The 22,051-nt window shown below is 44.6% G+C and overlaps 1 protein-coding gene across 8 annotated transcripts in view; it reads right to left on the reverse strand.

Annotated features, from left to right (window-relative positions):
* Positions 1-3,322: 3,322 nt before the first annotated feature.
* SUSD6 (sushi domain containing 6) overlaps positions 3,323-22,051 on the reverse strand; it is a 111,385-nt gene continuing 92,656 nt past the window's right edge. For all 8 annotated transcript variants that reach the window (XM_032690995.1, XM_032690998.1, XM_032690997.1 and 5 more), the window contains 4 exons: positions 15,298-15,495; positions 12,229-12,367; positions 10,625-11,046; positions 3,323-8,828 (listed from right to left, as the gene is read on the reverse strand). In XM_032690995.1, the coding sequence (XP_032546886.1) occupies positions 8,803-8,828; positions 10,625-11,046; positions 12,229-12,367; positions 15,298-15,495 (785 nt within the window). In that variant the 3' untranslated portion in view covers positions 3,323-8,802. The remainder of the gene's footprint in view (positions 8,829-10,624; positions 11,047-12,228; positions 12,368-15,297; positions 15,496-22,051) is intronic.

Genomic DNA, 22,051 nt, shown 5'->3' on the forward strand with positions numbered 1-22,051 from the left:
GCACCAAGGCCAACAGAGTTCAAGAAGTGTTTAGATGATACCCTCAGGCACATGGTGTGACTCTTGGATATGCTTCTGTGCAGGGCCAGGAGTTGGACTCAGTGATCCTTGTGTGTCCCTTCCAACTCAGCAAGTTCTGTGATTCTGTGATAAGTCTCCTGGAAACAGCTGTTACAGGGATATTTCTGCTATCCTGCACAGGCAGCTCAGGGAGATGGAAGAAAGTTGTGCAAGATTAGAGTTCTCTCACACGTAGCCCTAACACTGCCCTGCAACACCCAGGGACAGGAGCATGAGATGGGAAACCCAGCATCATCACTCCTTGGGTACTAGGCTTCCCTTTTTGGCTCCCTAGAAAACTTTGCTACTCTCAAATCTGGCCCCTGGCCTTTTCAACATGAACATTATGTACTTTCTAAAGATGGGTAGCATATTAGCCCTCTTAAGGGAGGATCTGCCTGATGGGTACAGCCAATGCAGAAACATATCCAGCTGTGTGCCAGCTGCAGCCAGCAGCTCTGCCTGGTCTAGCTAACAGCATCCCCCAGCTGCCACTGACCTGTAAGGAAGGTCATGCACCATCACTTCCAGCTCTCCCACCCATCCTTCTCCCACCCCAACTGCCACTGAACAGGACTGCCAAGGCCTCCTTTGTGCTTTCCTGTATCTCCTTCCTTGAGAGCATCAGCCCTGCACCCAGTGGTGCCTGATTGCTCCTGAGCTGCTGGGTGCTGTGGTTTGACACATATGGGGACAAGGAGAGCCTGTCTGCCCCATGAAGTGTGTCCCCCAGCCTCAGGGGCCTGGAAGATAAATCCTGCATGCCAGGCAGTGCTGCTAAACACAGCATGGTCTCAAACACCAATCCTGAAAAGAGCGGCCAGGAGATCTGAACATCATGTCTGGAGAAGCAGAAAAGGAGACAAGGGTGTTTGTGCCTTGAATGCCAGCATGTTGGCACCAGCCTGTTCCTTCTTGCCCCAAAGTCTGTCTTTTCTCATGGATGTGACATGAAAAGCCTGAGCTGTGTCCCACAGATCCACCACAGAGATGGTGTGGGCCAGATGACAAAGAGCTGTCAAAGAACAACCACCTAATGCTGAGGTACACTCAGGGCTGCTCAGCTCAGTCTGTGTCTCACTGAAGGTTAAGGTGAGGAGTTTGCTGGTAAACATCATCCTCCTGTAAAAGAGAAGAGAGAGAACTGGGAAGTCCATTGTGTGTGCTTGCCCATCCCTTCCCCTGCACCCCTCTTGGTGCTGAGACACCATTACAGTTTTGCCCAGTACCACAGCTGATGAGGGATGGGGGGCTGGAAGTGTGTGCTGGCCAAATCGTGCTCTCCTCTCCTATGACAGCACTGTAAAGGGCCTCTGCCTGGCGCTGGCAGGTAAGGAGAAGTGCGCAAACATTTGCTTTGCAAAGCACAGGGCTTTGTTGGCACGTAGCCTGCTGGCATTCTTCTGCTTTTGGGAGGGTGAATTTGTATTTCACGACACCCTTAAAAACAGGTCAGCGGCTGGGGGAGCTGTTAATGTAGGGGAAGGTCTCGGCAGGGCCAAATCCACAATACATCAATAGATGATTTGATAAGGCAACCCTTCCACAAAGCTTTCCGATGGTGGCGCTGCATCACACAGCAAGGACCGATGAACTCGGTCCTGTTAAAGGGTTAAAGCACGTGGTTGTACTGGGGCTGGTGTGTTCACCGCTTTGTGTTCCTGGGAAATCCACCCATTCAGAACATCCTGTCTGGGAGCCGAGCAGTGTAGTCGCCCGGCTGGCAGGATGCCTGGTGAAGGTAGAAGCCCATCCTTCTTTGCAGCCCTTCCCTGCAAAGTTTCTCAAAGCAGCTTAGTGGCGGGGTCTTTTCTTGAAGTGGAGATGTTCCTGCGTGACCTGGCCTTTTTGCCCTTCAGGTGAAGGGCCAACTGTTAGGGAAGATTGCCCAGACCACCCACCTCAGGCTGCCTTCCCTCAGGGCTTGCCTTCCACAGTAATTTCTCATTGCCAGAGGTGACAAATCACTTCCAACGTGTCAAGAAGGGCACATTCCTGGTTGCCAGAATTGCTGTGGCAGGACACCACGGCTCAGTGAAAACCTAAGAGTTTAAAAACAATTCCTGAAGGCCAGTGGCTTCCATGTGCATGCACAGGCCACAGTGCTCCAGCTTTGCAGCGGTATAATTACAGTAAAATCAGCTTGCTGTGTAGGTATAATTTTAGGAACAAATGGAAATGGGGGGAAGGTGTCACCCCTTCCATTCTCTTAACCTGGCTGTTCCGCCACAGAGGATAAAAATCATGTGTGTGAGTATACAAAAATCTCATAACATCATTAAGGACTTTGCTTTGAACAAGTCAGCCTAAAGGACATCCTCTCACCTTCCCTCCCCTATTAACACTACCAGTAGATTTCATTAAAAGAAAGGAACATTGATTAGTACACTTGCTAAAAGAGCAATATTACCTTAGGTCTTTGAAGCAAAGCAAACATTAATGACAGTAACAATAGCAATCAACTGTGTATCGCACTAATAGAACAATGGTGTCTGTTCCTCTGCAGTTTCTGTTTCTGCCATCCTCCCAGTGCAGCACAACTACCCAGAAAAGAGCACAGCCTGCACCCAACCTCAGCTCTGCATTCAGACATGCACTGTATAGACCCATGTATTTGTAAGATCTCTCTAATGTCTCCTATACTGTCCTGCTCACTTGGGATTATTATTTCCCCAGAGAGAGCCATCTTCTCTCAAAAAATAGCATTCTCTTCCTATACATACTGTTCTCCTTATATAGACTCCAATATTATTAGCCATTTATATTTACCCCTTCTTCCTCTCTGAAATCCATTGATACCATACATGACCTCTTTAAACCTTTCTACCTCTGCCCTTTCCCATCATTAACAACTTGGCCAGCCTCCCTTGTCTTACTGTTCCCAAGGGCCTCACCAATGACAAGACAACAGGTCCAAGTGGCACTCGAGTGACCACAGCCCTCCCAGAACAGCCCTTGAACCAGCCTGGCTTCATTCCTCATACAGTTCCATGCAAGCACACCCAGGGCAGCCTTTGCTTCTGAATTTGGAAACAGATGATCCTTCTAAGACTGTGCCCACTCTGTACCTCCCTTCCCCAAGCCCTTTGAGCATCCCTAGCTTTACCTTCATCCTGATCTTCCCATGGAAGGCACTGCACTGCTGTAATATATAATTAATACATTTATATAATGTAATATAATATAATATAATTAATGGTCTGCTAGATTTCCAGTCCACAAGGCTTAAACAGCTAAAAAAAAAAGCACAAGAAATTATAGCTTCACTTCAAAAGAATTTTTTTTAATTTAGAAATGCAGTTATATACATAGAACAATTAAATTAAACTTTGTACAAATATTAAAATACTATCTTCACACCCACTGCAATGTACAGGATACCAGAAAATACATATAAAATAAAGCAAAATAAAATCAATTGAGTGACATCCTGCACAGCATCAATTATGGTTTGAAGTCCCACATATATATGGAGTACCATTCTGCAAATAATTCCATAGTGGTGCAATTCAGATAAAAAGAAAACACATACAGGAGAGAAGAAAGGATTAATGCACAAAGGCAATCAAGCTCCCCTTGCACTTGCATCAGCAACTACCAGCAGTCTACCCACTGCGTCACAGGACATCTGCTTCACAGATAACTTCACTTTGTTTTCTTTTGGAAGAAAGCAAATTTGAGAATCTGAACTAAAACATTTTCCAGCACAACTCAGTTGCCTCTGTTCTTGCTCACTCGAGGACAGAAGCAAAAGCACAGCTTATGGAAAGCATATGCAGAGCATCAGTAGAACACGTTCTGGTGGATACATAGATCTGAACATCATCTGCAGAGGGTCAAGTTTGGAAGCAGAGCTGATCACAGGTCCCTGAAGTGTGGGAAGTGGCATGCTCTGTCCTGGTGTGGTAGGACTGGAAAAAGGCTTATTTCCTGTATAAAAATACATCTTAAAAATGAAGCCTGCTCTAGGAAACGTCTTTGCACTTTCATAGCATATCATAGACAATAAATGTTTTCTAGTGAAGTCCTTCTGCAAACAAAGGTTTTCACAAAGAGCAAATTCAATCTGCCGTTCCCTGGTAAGGGCTGAAGGGTGAGGATGGGGTGAGGCAGGATGTGCAAAATGAATGGGATTTATTGCCTTTATATACAAAAAACCAAAGTGAAATTTATTTAAATAGTTATCTGGATAGAGTAATAAGGCAGGGTTTTTTTAAAACTGCTATCAGAACAGTAAAACCACGTTTGCAAATACGTTCTAAAAAGGTCAGCAAGGACATCTCAGTGTGTCCAAACAGCTGAACATTAATTTTCCTTATACAGCAAGCGTGCTGGTGTATGCTAAATCATCTAACAAAGCACAAGCTTCCTTAAAACCTGGTTGTGATTGCATTAGCTCATTAGCCTGCAGCATACCTCTGTTTTCAGTACAGCTCTTCCTTAGACTCCTTACATTCCTTTTTGACCTAACCATACCAGATTATTTCCAATGGCCGAGCCTATTGCTCTCATAGCCCCACTCCTCAGTATTGACCCCAGTCACCCACCTCTGGGAGCACCTTAGGATGTTTCCTCCCAAAACATGTGGAACAGTTCTTCCTAACACACCTGAGTTCTCCACACACTGAAAGGCCAAATAAAGGCTGCAGATGCATTAAACTATTCACCATGCCGGAGCTGAAAGGCCAAGGAGAAACCACCAGGGAGATGTCCAAGGGGTGAAAAGCAGCCTGCTTGCTGAGTAAGGATTCTGCTACACAGCAACTTCCCTGGTGGTTAAGGATAAAAATGCATTAAGCTCTTCTCCCTCTCAAACTCCTGAAGTTTTAACTCGGCAGCAACTCCACAGGCTCACATGCTGCAGCACATCTCTCCTTCTGACTTCATTTTTACCTCTTCTGCAGTTAATGGTGGGGAGATGCAAGCTATTTAAAACAACCCCCACTCTCTCAACCAGTGCTGCTGACACCCTTCAAGGTGACAGGAGGCTCTGACAATTCTAGCTGTCTCATCCTTTCAGGTGAGCTTCATGATGCAGATCTCCTGACAGGAGACCGTCCCACTTCCCCATGGATCTCTGCCAGCTTCACTTTCTGGCTCTCTCAGGCTGGTCCAGTTCTGCAACACTTGGGCTGTAAGCACTGCAGTAGGCTGCATTTATTTTTCCAAAAACTATGCAACTGAAAGGGAGCAAGAACATTTTTCTATTGCACGTAATATCCTGAATTTCTGAAATGCCCTTTTTTCCCCAACCTATCAGACTCCAAAATCAACAGAAACCTTTAAAATAAGTGCTATTTTTATTTTTCCAAATAAAATTAAATCGTTTCAATGTTCTTGAATATCACAGGATCCAGCAGGTATGACAGAGCATGAGATGATTATGTTGGGAGTGTTAAGTAAGTAAAAATGCCTCCCTTTGAAATGTTTTGTCAGATATGGGTGGGGGAAGAAAGGGTGCAGAGACTGTGGCCCCATCAAGAAAAAAAAGAAAAAAATTTACTGTGTCAAATCTTGCAAGGCTGAGCCCCGTGCTCCCCATCCACCACACTGAGATATAGGCTGCATCTACCTTTGGCAAAATCTGAAGAGAACACATCCTTTGCTCAGAGATAATGAACACTCCTGAGACTGAGCAGAGTTCACATCTGAGGGATCTTTAAGCTTCAGCCCTTGCTCCCAAAAGTAAAGACAGGACTGTGCAATGTGGGTTTTCCTACATCTCTGCCCAAAACACTTCCCAATCCTTCAGCTTCTGCAGAATTAAACAAACATGAATAAGTAATGATCACTTGATAATCAGTAAAGCGAGGCCTTGCTCTCCTATGGCCTTGAAAAAACTGTCAGACATCTCTCAGGTTCCTCCCCAGCTGTTTTACCTCATTTTATACGAAGCTGAGGATGTGGACAACAGCAAGGTGATGCCCCCAAACTGTTTTCCATGTTCTGGCTTGCACAGGTCTATGGGGCCTGTTCCCACAAGTGTTGCTGCAGGGGACAGAGCTCTTCTGCAGAAGCTGGACTCATCAGATGGTGTTAGCAGGCAGCACAGCAGAGACTGGCCTGGGAGCTGCTGGTTTACCCTCAGCAAGCCAACAGAAGCTGTCTGTTTATGCCTGATCACAAGAGCTACACTTGCATATTTCCCTCCACCTTCGTATTTCCCCTGCTCCTTAGAAAAGCCATTTCCAACAATTTTTATAAATGAAACAAAATTGAAGCACTCCCTCCTTGTGCAGCTTGCTTCCTTTTCTTCCCCACCCAAATTGAATTTTCTCTCCCAAGCTGGGAGCTGCTTCCTTTACAATAGCAGAGAGGAGGCAGGGCCACACAATATGTTTTTCCTGCTGACAGTGCAAGTGCTCGTCCAGATCAAGGCCAGGCCTTGGGATCAGCTTCCACCTTCTCCCACCAATCTAGTGCTAACACTGGGTTAAAGCACTGCCTCTTGCAGGAAGGTAGCACATTTCCAACTTCTATACCTTGAATTGCTGAGGGTCAGTTTGAGCAGACAGGACCTTAAATGCATAAAGAGAAACTCCTGCACTGAGCTGGCTAGGCAGCAGGAAAGAAGTCACATAGTCTTTCCTCCACACTTCCTTACCACTACTCTCGCTCAATCCCTCCATCTGCCCTGATAAACCAATGAATGAGAATTTGCTCAAGCTTAGACCATTTTCAACATAGGAGTAAAAAAACTAAATACAATCATTCCCATGCTTATTTTCTAAAATTCCAATAGCAGATGTGTAAACAACATTTGACCTCTACAGTGCTTGAAGCTGAGACATCACAGCCCACTGTAAAATGACATGGGATTTTCACCATCCAAACTGAACAAAAAATACCTAAACCACCCAAATGGGATTTATCAAATCCTTGTGTTAATGCGAGGTAACATGAGCAATAGGGAAAAGTTTAAAACACTGTATTTTTAAATTAACATCCCCCTGTAATAAGGATAGGGAAAAAGGATTCTTCCATCCACAAGCACACACTGTCCTGTGTGTCCTGGGATATAAAAGCTATTTGGGAAGAGGAACAGCAGATACCTAGCTGGATACTATGGCCAATCCCCATTTCCAGGAACTGGAGCTAAGCACAGTGACTTTATAGTAAAGATGCTCTGTCACTTTTGTCAAGTGCTGTAATGGTTTGTTCTTGTAGCAACAACAATGAGGATGGTAAAGATTGTAAACCAAAATCAAAGCAGCAAAGACAGCATCCCTATTTACCTGTATATTACCACACGATGTGTAAGGCCATGACATTTTGCTCCTTCAACTCAAAAATTTAGGAGCTTCTCACAGGGCAAACACTTCCCTGGTTACTTCAAGACAATTATGACAAGGTACATCTAAGAAGCCAACTCTTCTTGCTGAAACCAATCTCATGGTACAGAGTTCAGACCTCCCCAGTGAAGAACCTTACAACCACCACAATGCTTTTGTGATTGTACCACATACCCCAGACAAATGTGGCTTCATGCAGAAACAGAGTCTTGTTAACAGCAACCAGGATATTCCGACTTGCTGCAGATAACCAGGGGGGTGGGGTGGGGGTGGTAGAGGTATACATATTTTTGAATTTTCTTTTCCCTACTACCAGAACGTGAAAACAATCCTTAAAATTTAGGTTCAGGAATAAGCTATGGTGTCCTCTAGCCCTACTGTTAATGTAGTCAACCCTCCCTCACACCAACCGGCTGGCACTATATTTAGGAGAGACTTTACAAATGCTGCTTACCCCTAGCCACAAGGAAGGAGCCCTTCCCTGGGCCCACTGGAGCCCTATAGGATAAAACAGCAGACCCTTGCTGTATGAAGCTAGGAAGACACACTAGCCTCTGAGATGGCAACTACCACCTCAAGTACCACAGTACCTACTGTGGCTGCAAAGGGAATTTGGGATTGCACCAATGGCACTAGATATTTGCTACCTACAGGCATTTTTTTTCTCTTAACATTTTCAAAGACTGAACCACTCCCAGTGTGCTACACCTGTAGAGAAGGAAGGAGAAGACAAAAGTAATTTTCAGAAATGGACTTCTGCAGAGATGGGGACAGACGGTATTCCTATATGTTGGACTTCTTAGCCTTCAGCGCTCTAGCAATTCTCAGTGAACTGTTATTGCACGGCTAAGTTGTCACACAGCCCATCTCATTTGAGGCGCTTCTAGACATGACAACCTGCCCCTTAACTGGGATCCCTCCCAAGCCTCACTTCAGTCCCAGTGAGGCATTTTCTCCTCCCCTATCACAAAGAGGATGCTGGAAGAAGAGCCTATATAACATATATATGTATATTTAAACTGTGTCTGCACCCAGCGAGCAAGCGGGTTTACCCCCTGCTCTCTGGGCAGCAGAAGGGCTAGAAAGGCTGATAAGCTGCAACAAGCCGGTGTGAGAAAGAGAAAGGCACAAGAAAAGAGCAGCTCTTCAGAGACTGCTGTCAAACATCTGGCTGGGGAAGAGGAGAGGAAAGCTCAAATGTACTTGTTCCTTGAGCCCCTGATGCTGATGGAATGGGGAAGCCAGCGCTGCACCAACTCCACTGGTGCATCCAGGAGGCAACCTGGCGACATCCTTTGGATCTTCAGCTGAGGGCATCTCTTCTTGGAGGTATCCAGGGTACAGCTCGCGAGGACAGGGAAGACCGCACGGAGTGCTTCTGTCCCAAAGGCAGGGGCAGGGGAAGAGGAAGAAATCCAAGATGGAGAAGGCTAGACAAACACAGCAGACCTCATGCTTCCTTTAACAATGGAATATCTAAATGGTAGGGAGAGAAAAAAAAAAAAAGTCAAACTTCTGCAGTTTCAACACACACCAGAAAAACTACTGTTGAAAGTAAGAGAGGCTCCCACTTCCATAACATGATAATGCAGTGGTCTCCCTGTCATCACAACACAGCAGAAGGGAACTATGGAGGACTCTGCTCCAAGCTGCCCCTGTGAATGAGATTATCACCAGCTCCAGCCTGGACAAACGTTAAGGACAGAGACTCCATCACCACACTGGGTGCCCATCTGGTCCTGCATTACCCTACTAGCACAAAATATTTTCTTAACACCGAATGTGAATCTGTCAAGTTACAGTTTGTAGCCATTGCCCCATGTTATATCATCTGCCTGAGAAGAGCTTAGCTCCACAGTCTTTCCAACTCTCCATTAAGTAATTGTAATTAATCATTGGTTTGGCCCTCAGCTGCTTCTTCACCAGATGAAATGAACCCAGTTCCCTCAGTCACCCCCCACAAGCCCCTTGCTATTTTGGCAGGATCCAAACACAGCCTGCCCAGTTTCTTCACATCTCTCTTGAACTGGGGGTTCCCACAACAAGATACAATATCCCCAGTAAAGCCTCATCATGTTGCTTAAGGGAAGGTAATAACTTCCCTTAAGAATGACAGTTTCTCTCTTTCTCATGACCTTATCAATCTTATAGTCCTTAAAATGCCAAAGATATGTTTCTTACTGTGACAAGGATGGTTGGAAATAGAAGGATCACACCTGCCCTTATCTAACTTGAGGAAATACAAACTCTTCCAGTAGCTGCAGCTTCCTCACCTCTGAGCCACAAGCACTAGTTTTACGGTGGTCTGCTGGAAGGGGCAATCTGCTACTGCACAAAAAGCCTTAGAAGCAATACATGTTTCCAAGCAGAGATAAAAATGACACAGTGACACAGGAAACATCCTTTAGTTTCTACACTGCAGACATTTTCCGTTAAGCTTCACAGTTGGGATTTCTGCTGCTTATGCACTTGAGGTTTAATGCCCATCTTAGAATATGTTGTTATTTCTGCCCTTAAGCAGAAATACCCTTTAACTGGTTTTAGTGCCAGGGTTCCAGATGGCATTACTATGGCTATAGGGCTTGACACCATGGAAAAGGGAAGTTCTGCCCTGAGGTATCTACAAGCCATTTACATTTCTTGCCTAAGACACAGCAGTGTCTGCAGAAGCTACACCTTCACATCAGCTCTGGCACTGCAAAGCCACTCCTTCGTGGCAGCACAGAAGTGAGGAAAGTAGGATGTACTGACTGTTTAACAGACTTGCCCCTCAGCCTGTACAGTAAGTACAAGCACATCCCTTTTACGTCTTCTTGCTTGCTAAGGCTGTAGCACTGTATGCACTGTGGCAGGAAGCTGCTTACTAAAACAGTCTAAAAATGAAACCCAAACATCACAAAGGGTTTGTATTCCAAATATGTCCTCCCATTCCCACCAACTTGGTTTCCACACAGTATTTTTACTGCTTTTGCACTATGATGCTGGAGGCTGGATTTCTCTGCAAAACCTTTGCTAAAACAAGAGTGAGCAGTAGACAATTTTTCTCAGACTACCCTGGTCTCCCAGTCTGAGAACACCGAATTCTTCAAAGAAAGATAATAAATACTGCTTATATGTCTAAGTTGTGAAATATGCCATGGAGACTGGGACACTTCTTTTCAAAAGCTGCTCCAGTGGCAGATGCATATAGGGTCATTCCTAGGTACTCAACTGCAGAACCTACTCTTAAAAGTAAGCACTCTCATTTAGTGTTTCTTGCCCAAGTCACGTACCATCTGTGTATTCCTCAGAGGAAGTGAGTGATAAAAGGCTCTGTATGTCGCTGCTTTCTGAATCTTGGACCTCTTTGTGTACAGGTCCACCGCTAGCCATGCCAGCTACCCAGGAAGGGGTAGCAGCCTGATGCACAAGAACAGTTTCAGAGCGCTGAGAGCTACTGGCTTCACAGAGTCCAGAACGTCCAGGGGCTTCATCTTCTCTTTCAAAGCTATTGCGAGCCCCTTGGTCCGGCTGCTGCATCTCTCTGGGTCCATTCTGTCCAGCTCCCTCCGAGAGCACGATTTGCACCCGGGAGTCCGAGGGTGGAATGCAGTTGCCTGTGCTGCCATACACTGCTTCTTCATAGGACGGCAAGGCCACTTGGACACCATCCACCATGATAGATACCTGATCTCCGGACACACCTTGGTCTCGCCTCAAAAAAAGAAACAAAGAGGGGGAAGGAGAAAAAATAAATCAAGTTGAGCATTTATATTATTATACATATGTTAACAAGAACTCCAGTAACCTCCCACAGCAGAACTCTAATTCTCACCACTGACTTACTGAGGGGAGAACAGACAAATATGAATGGTGGTTTAACAAGGTCAAGCAAGTATAGTCTTGCAGCCCTACTGTGAATTGACATTAAAAAAAAGCAGGGGCTGTAATTCACAGCACCCAATGGATTTAGCAGCAAGAGCTGAAAAGGTTACAATGCTTCCACCCTCACCTACCTTCATAGCTGAATTTGAAAAAGATCATGAGTCAGAGCCTTGTGCTGTTGGCAAAGTGCTCTGACCACTGTTGATTCCAGCTTGGTACACTGCTTTATTCCACAATGCCCAGCACTGTCTGTTCTGCCGCCTCTGCTGCTGGCAAGATAATGTCTGGCAGGGTGGGGAAGACAGCTCTAGCACATCATGAATCACCAAACCTCATGAGGCAGAGGCCTGAGAGCACATTCTTCTTTTCCAGTTATTTGGACTTTTTCAGAAAAGGGCAGACTCCAGGGCCCCACCTCTCAACTTCCCCGCTGCTGGAGTGTCCATAGCGGCTTTGCTGACCTCAGCCATCAGCAGTGTTATGGCTGCATGCCTCCCCCCATCCACAAACCCAGAAGGTTCTCCTCCCACAGCAGGGAAGGATGGCAGACTTGCACATGTATCTAATGAGCAGTACTGCCTGAATTCATGTCCATAGGACCTCAAATAGACCAGGGGAGATGCAGACATATATACCCAGACACATACTTCAGTAGCTATCCAAGGCTAGAAGAGGCAGCAGACTGATCTATAGCCAGGCTAATAAGGATCATAACCTTTTCCATTCAGAGACAAGGGAAAAGCACAAGGAAGCCACCCCTTGGGTGGAATATAAGAATGGGTATTGCAGGTGAGTATCGCAGACCAGCATTTCAGACTACTGCTGGACCAGCAGTATGGTAAGATAAGTCCAGTAGGATGGGGCAGAGATGTCACTCAGGTAAATAAAATAGGAACAAAGAAGCAAGAGCGTAAGTTGCTCGATAACAAAGGCCTGACTCAAATACTTTAATGAGTTTCTGCTGCAAAGAAACAGGTGCCTCTGAGCCCCTCCAAACCCCAGCTACACTTACCTGCTATGATGGAACGACTTCAGCTTTGGCTGCAGCAAAACAAACAGCACAACTAACAGCAGAATCAGGGCGACAGAGCTTGCTGTGGAGGCTACTATGGATAGCGTGGGTACTCCAATTGTCGGAGGAGAGTCCTTTTCTACAAAACCAAGGGGAACACAAGGTAAAATGATCCACTCCCTTAAATAACTGCCATAGAGAAGGAAAAACATCCACACTGCCTGCTCTCAGGAGTTACACCTGGGGGCACATGTGAGGAGCCCAAGTTTCCTATACAGTCAAGACACACCAGCTATCTCAGTTCAGATCTCCAGCTGACACATCTCTGTAGAGGGAACCTAAAATAACGCATGCACATGTTTTTCCCTGGAAAAACAGGGCTAACAGAAAAGCAGTGCAAGCAGGCCATGGGAACTGACAGATGGTGCTAAGGGTCATGTTATATATAGATCTGGCTGAGCAAAAGCTAAAAAAATGTCCTGATGTCACCCCAAGGCCAATAATTGTCTAACACAATAAGCAGGATATTTTAGGCCAAACAACAGAAAAAGTTCCAAATAACAGTTTTTCTTGACTAATATAACAGCCTCACAAAGCAGTCACCTGGCTGGGTATAATTAAGACACAGCAAAGTATTCAGTTTCTCTCTCACACAAACATATGCAAGAGAACAGAGAGGGAAGGCAGATGTTGCTTCAGAATGCTGAGCTTTCAGTGTTGGACACATGTGCCCTGCTGACATGACTCCTTCCTACCCTTCTGGAGCTGTACTGTGTGGGAACTAATTTGGCTTTGAAAAGACTTGCACAGGAATAAACTGGGAGCAGAGTGAGAATGGCCTGGAGGTATTACTGAGCACTGCATGTCATGCCTAGAAGACTACACTAGTCCTTTCACCTCCCTAGAGGAAATAACTGTCTGTATGTGTTGCTTCTGTCCCTAATTTAGGTCTTTGGTAGAGATCTTAAAAGCCTCACCTACTCATCAGCAAATTCTATTGTCCATTTCACATTCAGGACATTCCCATTTATGCAATTCCTCTTTTCTACATTCAACACATTCTTCAGGAGGTCTCAAACTGCAGAGGGAATTCAAGACCCATGCAAGGAGGGATGAGAGGAAGAGCAATAGGTAAACAGAAAGGAAAAAAAAAGCTGGAGAACCATTGTTTTTAAGCCTACAGCCTGAAATCTATGCCCAAAACAGGTATTTAAGCTGGGAAGCCAGTGTGAAATTTTCTGCATCATCCCTTGGGGTGAAACCTACTGGCTTTGCTGTTTCAAACTTACTTCTCTGAAATTTTTTAGAAGTAGCTTGACCAGTGACTGGCACATTTTTCCCTATAGCAAATAGGGTTGAGTAAGGATTTTAATTTTCAGCATTATTCAGGGTACTTTGAGTATGCCAACAAGAATGAGGGTAGGCAAATAGAGATGCTCCATTTTCAGCACCAGTACATGATGCTGTTAAATTGCTCACTACCCAGGGTACACTCCAGAGCATTCACCATCTCATATGCTGAAAAGATGCTCACTAACTCATACAATAATCTGCCAAAAGGCTATGGGACTGACAGGCTCAGAGCTACACAAAACATGTGATTACTACTAAGGATTTCATTTATTCTATATGGAGCAGGTGGAATCTTACCCTTACCAATCATTTTAAGACCTACAGTCTTTCTTTCTAGTGTCTCCCACCTCCTTCTCCTTTTAGCTCTGTGAATGACACTCACTAGTTAAGACTCAGCTATCTCTGACCCTGACCATTTGATTCAAAACTTATGTTGTGAAAGCAATGGCTTTTTCTCTGAGTCAGATGTTTGATGCACCATATTTCTGGTAAGGCCACTGGCCCTTGGAGATGCTAAAGAAATTGAGGGATTTCTGCTCATCACAACACAATTCTTCAACTAGACCAAGTGCCATCATGCAGGAGTGCCCCCCAAGGAACACTACCTGCAATAGCACAGCTTTTTTCTCCAGCCTGGGTTCAGCAAGGGGAAGGGAGAATCACTGTGGAAAGGAAGCTTATATCAAATTTGAAAAGCCCCTTCAGGATCTAGTCGCTGCCAGGTAAACTCCCAGATCCCTTCCTTACACATCATAGCAAGGGGCTATTGGAGTGGCTGTGGCAGAGACACTGAGAAGGCAGTGTCTTTGGGACAGGACAGGATATTCCAGAGATCAGATATGCAGTGAGTTCCATAAAGAGCTTGAAGAAAGTACTTCTCTGTTTCCTCCAATTAAGCTAAAACATTTTGCTTTATGTATTATGAGACTTAATTCCAGAGTGTACATCTTGCTGACTCAGGATGATTGAAAAGTAAGGCTCTATGAACAATCAAATTTGTAGAGGAGAGGGAGTTCCCCCTTTACCCATTATGTCCACTTTTAAAACCAAAAGAGTCATAGGAAAACTAAGAGTGGTATGATGAACGTTATGAACATTTTCCTGCAAACCTTTTTGCTTTCCTCCTTTGATGGAGGCATTCCTATTCAGCTTCGAGAGAAAGACAAAATAAAAGCTGTCCACTTCCATCTGGAGAGAAGCAGAAATCATTTGCCAGCAATGTCCTTTCCTGCCAGCGCAGTGAAAAGCAGCACCATCAAGCTCTTTGCCACAAGAAGCCAACAGTTATTTAACCTGTTTGCACAGAAGATCAGCTCTACATACGCACATACATGTGCACATGTGGACAGACGGGTACACCACTGAGGGAGACGTACCATCAAACCCACAAGCAAAACCAGACAGCATGCAAAATGCTTCAATTAGGGCTTCCCCCCTTTCTGGGATGACAGCCATCAAAATAAAAGGCTCCACATAAGTAACAAGTTGCCTCCTTTATACTCTTTTCCATGGGTTGTTTCCTTGTATTATCTGCATCTGATGGGCTGCTACTGAAGAGACATTTTTAATAAAGAGCTGTGACTGTGAGCTGTGTTTTTGAAATTGTTGAAGCAACACGAGATAGCCACATGGACTTCCTCAGTGTCACACTGACTAAGCATTTAGGGATAATCTGAAGTCAATGTAAGGGCAATTCTAGAGTCAGGGAGCACTCACCTGGGCTGAGCCTGCAGCTGACTTCCATGGCTGGGTTCCATTCTCCATTCTTGCAAGTCAAGTACTTATAATCTCCTTTCAGCATGTAGCCTTCGACACACAGATACTCTATGACACTGCCTGAAGTCAGAGGGTTGTTGCAGGGGCTAGGGTGGCATTTATAGCCTCCATTCTCAGGTTGTGGTGGCTGGGGACAATCTGTAAAAAAAGAAAGCATCATGAAGGACATCTCAGAGGAAGACACCTGTTACACAACATATACAACATGCAGGCAGACTTCTACGAACAAACACTCACTAAATTAAACTACTTAAACCAAGGAGAAAAACTGTTACACGTGGCAGAGAACACTGCTCAGTTTCACCTCTGATATGTCATCTGTGATGGCTAAATACTTCTTGTTATCCCAGTAGTACAATATAGTTGGCAGGCACCAGTCTGGTGGTACTTCTGAACAGTGACACAGAGATTCTATTAGAGAGGCCCAGAAAATCCTTGATGCTATCTTTTCCCCACAGCACTTTCACTAGAGACTGGGGGAAACCTTAAACCCAGGCTTTCCTACTAGCCTGACATGGAAAATGCACGAGACCTCCTACTGAAATGAATGAAGAATGCAAAAATCCCTCTATACTATGGGTACGGTGTTAAGGTACCCCACCACAAGGCACCCTGGAAGCCTGTAAAAGCATACTGATTTTGGCTATTTCACAGAGATATACCACCAACAATATGAGGAACAGAGCTTTTCTGCAGTAGGAAGAATTCACTGAAAGGGTGGTCAGGCATTGGAATGGGTTGCTCAGGAAAGAGTGGAGTCATCACAAGCCCTAGAAGTGTTCAAGAAATGACTGGGCATGGCACTTTGTGCTATGACTTAGTTCCATGGTGTTGTTCAGTCAAAGGTTGGACTCAATGATTTCAAGAGAATTTTTCCAACCTTAGTGATTCTACGATTCCATCTGAAGACCAAATATTCCAGTCCACTTTTAAAAAGGAATTCATTATATTACAAAAACATTTCTAAAAAAACCTCTGTTTACCTATGTGAACTCTGGAATGCTGAAGGCACTTCACATTCCTCCTTGTACCTCTGCTATCCTGACTAGTGGGTATAGACATAGCACATGCAAGAAATTTTCTTGTAGAATTTTCAATAGTCATTCAAATAAAAACAACAAATAAAAAATGAGGAAACTGCACCGAAAACAGAGTATTTGCATTGCTCAGAACTTCCTCTCTCCTGGCAGGTCACACTGACCCTGCAGAACAGTGCCAGCATCTCCCACTGATGACATGCATCTGCCTGGCTGAAAGATGGAGAATCCAGATTTTTCCCTTTAAATCCACATCAGCTTCTCAAACTTCATTAGAAGAAAATACATCACAGATCCCTCTCGAGATATTTTGGGGCATGGAAAACCAGCCAACCATGTTCCATCACAGCATGTTGACTGAAGCCTGCCCTTAAACCCCAGAGCATGCGCTCCCATGTTCTGCCTCTGAAGGTCCCACTTACTGCAGGATAAACCATGAGAAACAGCTGGGCAAAGTTCAAGTAACTGGATTTCGGGAAAAACTTAAGCAAAAGAAAACTTGAGATTCATTCACTTTGGAAAAATTTGCTACATTGCTGCAGTGCAAGTGACCCTGGAACCTAATCACATGTGAATGCAGCATAAGTGGTGCCTTGTAAATGCCAATAAACCCCAAGATGAAGTGCTGAGCAAAGCCAAAAACCCTCTGGTGTGAGTTCTGCCAGTTTTATATCTGCAATTCAATTTACTTCTTGAGAAAAGGTTAACAGGGGTCTAAGCAGTAGATTTTCAAGAAGACTTTGTTCTTGAGGAGATTTATTCTTAAATAAGCTTCAGAGAAGCCACTGCCCTGTGTCTCATGAGTATTAACTGTTACCTCTTCTGTGTTTTTTTATCTTTTCTTTCTGCAATAATTTTGTAACTTATTTTTAACCCTTCACCATGAGGCTAAAACTTGCTTACACTTTAAGCCTGTCCAATACTTAGGAGTAGTTGGGATCAGCCAAAGCAATAGATTAGTGGCACATTTCACGTTCAGGTACAAATGCCCTGATTCATCTGCAGCCTAGTGAAGAGGTTTCTTGCTAAATTGCAAGGACCCATTTGAGTACCAGAGATATTTTTAGCAGTTTAACATGTACCTCTCTAGGCAATGGTAGAGAGCTGTGGATAAAAGCCACTGTTGCCACAGCAGTTGCCAAAACTTAAGAGCAGAGAAGACAACTTCCCTACACCTTTTCATACCATAGCAGGTACCTGGAATTGCTTGGGAGTCACGCACAGCATCTTTCTGCTAACCAATTGCAGCAAACAGCTCACTCCCTCTGTTCCCTCTTCTCCTGAGCTGCACCCACGTGTGAGCCTGGCCACTGCACCAGGAGCCCTTTTGCACATGGAAGCAGCTCACTGTTTGGTTCCCCTTCTATCATAAAGTGCCACCTATACTGATGACGTTTCTGAGTTATGTACAAAAAACCAGCACCCAGCAAGAAACAGGCACTCATTTACATTGCAGTAGCACTCTCAAAAGCTTGGAAATACCACCACATCCGGCACTTGCAGAACCCTTACTTTGCCTCCTTACAAAAGGGCTTCAGGCGATGCACAGCTATGCAACCGCAAACTGGTTCTCTCCTCACCTCCACAGGCCACTTGGCACACAAAAGGAGAGAAGCAGCTGATAGGTCTCTTCAGGCAGTTGCCCTTGACTTGTTCTCTTAACAGGGAAGGGAATTAGTCACCTCCCCTTTCCCTACTCCCAACCTTCATTTGCCATCACAGCATCCAAAAGTGTCACAAGTATTTTAAAATGTCACCTGCACTGTGATGGAAGAACACTGTTTATGTGCTGGGGAAACAGATAAAAAAGGTCTGGATCAGGTAGCCAGAACATCAACACCTTCCATCCTCAACATGATTGAACTGATCCTGAACTGTCCTTCGCAAGGCACTCTCAGGGGAACAAAGCACCTCAGAGCATGTAGCTTTGGGAAGGTCTACTAGACAGTGCTGATGGAATTAAAAATTGCTGAAGCTGACCCAGGCAAGGCTTGGGTGGGTACGATAATGGACTGGTGGTGCCTGAAAAACTGAGAAAGTCAAACACCTCTGCTCCCTGCTGGACCTGGCATCTCTGACAGAACACAGCACCTTTGCAAATCAGGGCCCAGTACAGCAACACAGGCACCCAGAATGCTTGGGACAGACAGCGCAGATTTCCACTACAGTGACCTGTTACTAAGGTACCTAAGTACCCTCAGCTTTCACATGCTCCATTGCTTCAATTGCCTCTGTATGTGCACTCTAAACTGGAACTAATAGAAGAAAAGGTACGAGTCTGATTCTGCACAACCCTTTATATCACCAGCAGCAAAGCTTACGCCCCAAGTTTGCAGCACTGGTATATCCACAGCTATAGAGAACCAGGCAGAGCATCCCATTTACTGCTTTCCACAGAATAAACTACTGACACACGAGGGGTGAAAAAAGCTGGGTGCCAACTGCTGCCAAAAGCATGCCCAGAGCAGCCCACTCCTGGCTAAGTTTGCAGCCAGAAGGTGTGGATGGATGGGAATAGCTGCCTGTGTGAACTGTTTATTAGCATTCCAAAGCATGGCTGTGCCATACTGGTTCAGTACTGGGTTTGGGACCAGCCGGACCCAACTCTCCTTCCAGCTCATACTTCCCAGTGGGCTGCTCACGTTCAACCCTCAGCAGTATTTGCATGCTGCTACGTGGTCCAGCTCCAGCCTGCATTGCTGTTTGGATATTTCTTTGGCACACTGACACTTTTTGAGACACATGAACTAAACCCTGGAGGATGGTTTTTCATTATTTCAGCCCCAGTTAAAGCCTGACAGATTTCATAGGACACAGCAAAACAGCAACATCCTCACTCCCTGCTGTCCCCATCCCCCCCCCCCTTCACCCTGGGATTTACACCTCCCAAGTTTCAAGGGGGTGTGACACACAGTAGATACACTAACCTTCCCACAAGGTTACAAAAAGTCTTTTAAATTTGTGGGACACTAAGTGCATATATTGTAACAATCATCTCCTTGCCAATAGCATCAGCCTAGACTCACAGTCAAATATGCACTGGCATATTTGAAATAGAAAGAAACATGAAGGAATTTCATCAACTCCCACCCTGAAACACATGTTTCTGGAAGTATCCCAGGACTTGTGAGACATCTTAAAACAAATGTTCATGCCAGGCAGGGAAGAATAAGAGAGCCAAGTTAGAGAAGTTACTAACTTCCTAGCGGGTTACTGACATTCTAGGCTTGCAAAGTTGTTGCCAGCATCTTTATTATCAAGCTTTGAGGATGCACAGAAGGAGGTTTTAAACATTGTTGCACTGTGTGCAAAGGGGACAAAACTCTACTCTCAAAGTCCCTACTTCTAAGTGGTACTGAAGCTTATGACATCTCCAGAGAGAGCTGGTGCTCTGCTAGCATACACTGCTGGAAAAGAGGAAGGAGATAACTGGATAGAGGTCGAAACACTGTGAACATCACTGAACTCTGTCTGAGGTAAAGAACCAGTCATTTTCAGATCGACAGGCACAAATTAAGTTACGCAATGGAGTTTCTGCAAATGCCATTCCAAACCATGAGGTATTTACCATATAGATGACTTTTTAATATGCAAATGAAAAAATATTAAGCCAGTATGCTCCTCCACCCAATTTCCCACCAAATCATCTTCAATCACTTCAAGGAGTGTTAACTGCTCTTATGTTCTTTGAATAGCTGTTACCAACTTGACAAGAATCACAACACTAAGGAACTTCTTTTTTATTGCAGTGACAGCATCGTCACATTGTACCTTCACCAGCTCCCTTTTCCATGACTCTGCTAATAGCAGTAAGCTCCACTTGCTTCCTCGTCCACCAGATTCACAGATAGGTGTGAGGCGTTGGAACCTAGCTTGTTTTAGAGACAGTAAGAAATGTTGTTGGCTAAAATGATCAACCTAATCACCATAGGATGAAATGGACCTTCTGTGTCTGGGCTGAGGTGAAACTGAGCCTAGGTCCTGACTGCTGACCTGATGCAGAATTACAAAGCATTTCTAACATAATGTAATAAAGGGTCATATATAATGACACAGATGGAAGTACATGGTATGCTGTGTGCTGACACAAAAGTGAGGAGTTTAGATACTCAGAACATGAACCCCAGGAGCACAGCCGAGCCTCCATCACTAAGAGTGAAATTCACAGATAAGCAGACGATTTCCAAAGCTCAAGCAGGATTAGCCTATTGTGGTAAGGATCAAGCACAATACACTCCACTTATACGTACAATGAAAGATTAAAACATACTTTAATCTGACTGGATAATTGCTAAAGAATTATAAAAGCTCCCCAGTACTAACCTTCTTTGCCCAGACACAACACCAAACAGAAGACCTCTCTACAATCTTTGCTTGTCACTGTGTCTTTTTTCAACTAGTAAGACTTATGGACCCTGTCAGGGCTCTTACACCCCTTTTTTCTGCACCAAGCAACAGAACTGTACTTCAGTCACTCACCTGTTTTGCTGGGCAGCAAAATCCTCCTTAACAAAATGCTTTCTTAAAAGAGAAAAACAACAAAACTCCACAAACAAACAAACAACAAAACCCACAACAGGACAACTTCTAATCATAATCTCTAGAGTGCCTAACTATAGGTTTGTAACTGATGGAGAACAAACCATGGCATTGCTCACCTTACGTGGGCAGACGTGGGTACAGCATTATTCAACGAAGGGATGTTTTGCACTGAACATCCAGTGACATTTTTTCTTCTCCACAGCAGGGCACAAAGGTCACTAAAGCTAGGACAGGAATAATTCTGACAAATTATAGTTACTCTTTATATGAGTCAGCCTCAAATCCCAGCAATTCCAAGAGGAAGTTGGACTGAGTCTCAGGTAAATTCCTCACTGACTACACAAGTGCTCTAGCAGGTTTAACCATCCTCAGAGCAATGTTAGAGGAACCTGTCAGCACTGAAGCACTTTGGAAACCATTTGGGTTTACAACTGCTCTGCTGGATGCCCTGAACACATGTCCCCCTATTTGGATGTTATTAAACTCTCCAGCCTTTAGACATACCACAACTTCTGTGGGATAAGACTGGAAATGGAAGATCCTAAGCTCAGTACTCCTCTTTCTTCATCCACAAGATTTAATCCATTTAACAGATACTATCAAGACTCACAGAGGAAAAACACCCTATAAACAAAACCCACCCTCCTGATCAAGCTGAACATGTCCCCGCCTAGTCTGGTTCAACTTGACATGACTGTCTCATGCCAGCATGACCTACCTGGTGAGTGAACACCTTTGTGAAGCAGAACACATAAGCACCCAGTTAAATTGTTCCAGTGCTAGAGGCCATACCATTTCTTTCATGCTGTTTCCTCTGAAGCCTCATCATAACTTTTGTGCACTACCTTGACTGCCCTACAGTAGGATTTCTATAGAGGAGCTTAAAAAAAGTTGGCTTGCCTCAAAGTATATCTTTTTGTCTCTTCTCATATCTCCTTTCACATACAAAAGTTTCCTCCTGGTCACAGTCATTGCCTTTGCCTATTCATTCTCTTCCAAGTTGTGCTTCAGCACCTTCCACAGTGGCAAGGAGCACTTCCCTGTCCAAGTCAATTCTCCAAAACATTGCCACCATTATTCTCTCCGACAGGACTTGCCACTAGCCTTAGAAATAG

This window comes from Chiroxiphia lanceolata, chromosome 6, assembly GCF_009829145.1.
Source record: "Chiroxiphia lanceolata isolate bChiLan1 chromosome 6, bChiLan1.pri, whole genome shotgun sequence".
Lineage (NCBI taxonomy): Eukaryota > Metazoa > Chordata > Aves > Passeriformes > Pipridae > Chiroxiphia > Chiroxiphia lanceolata.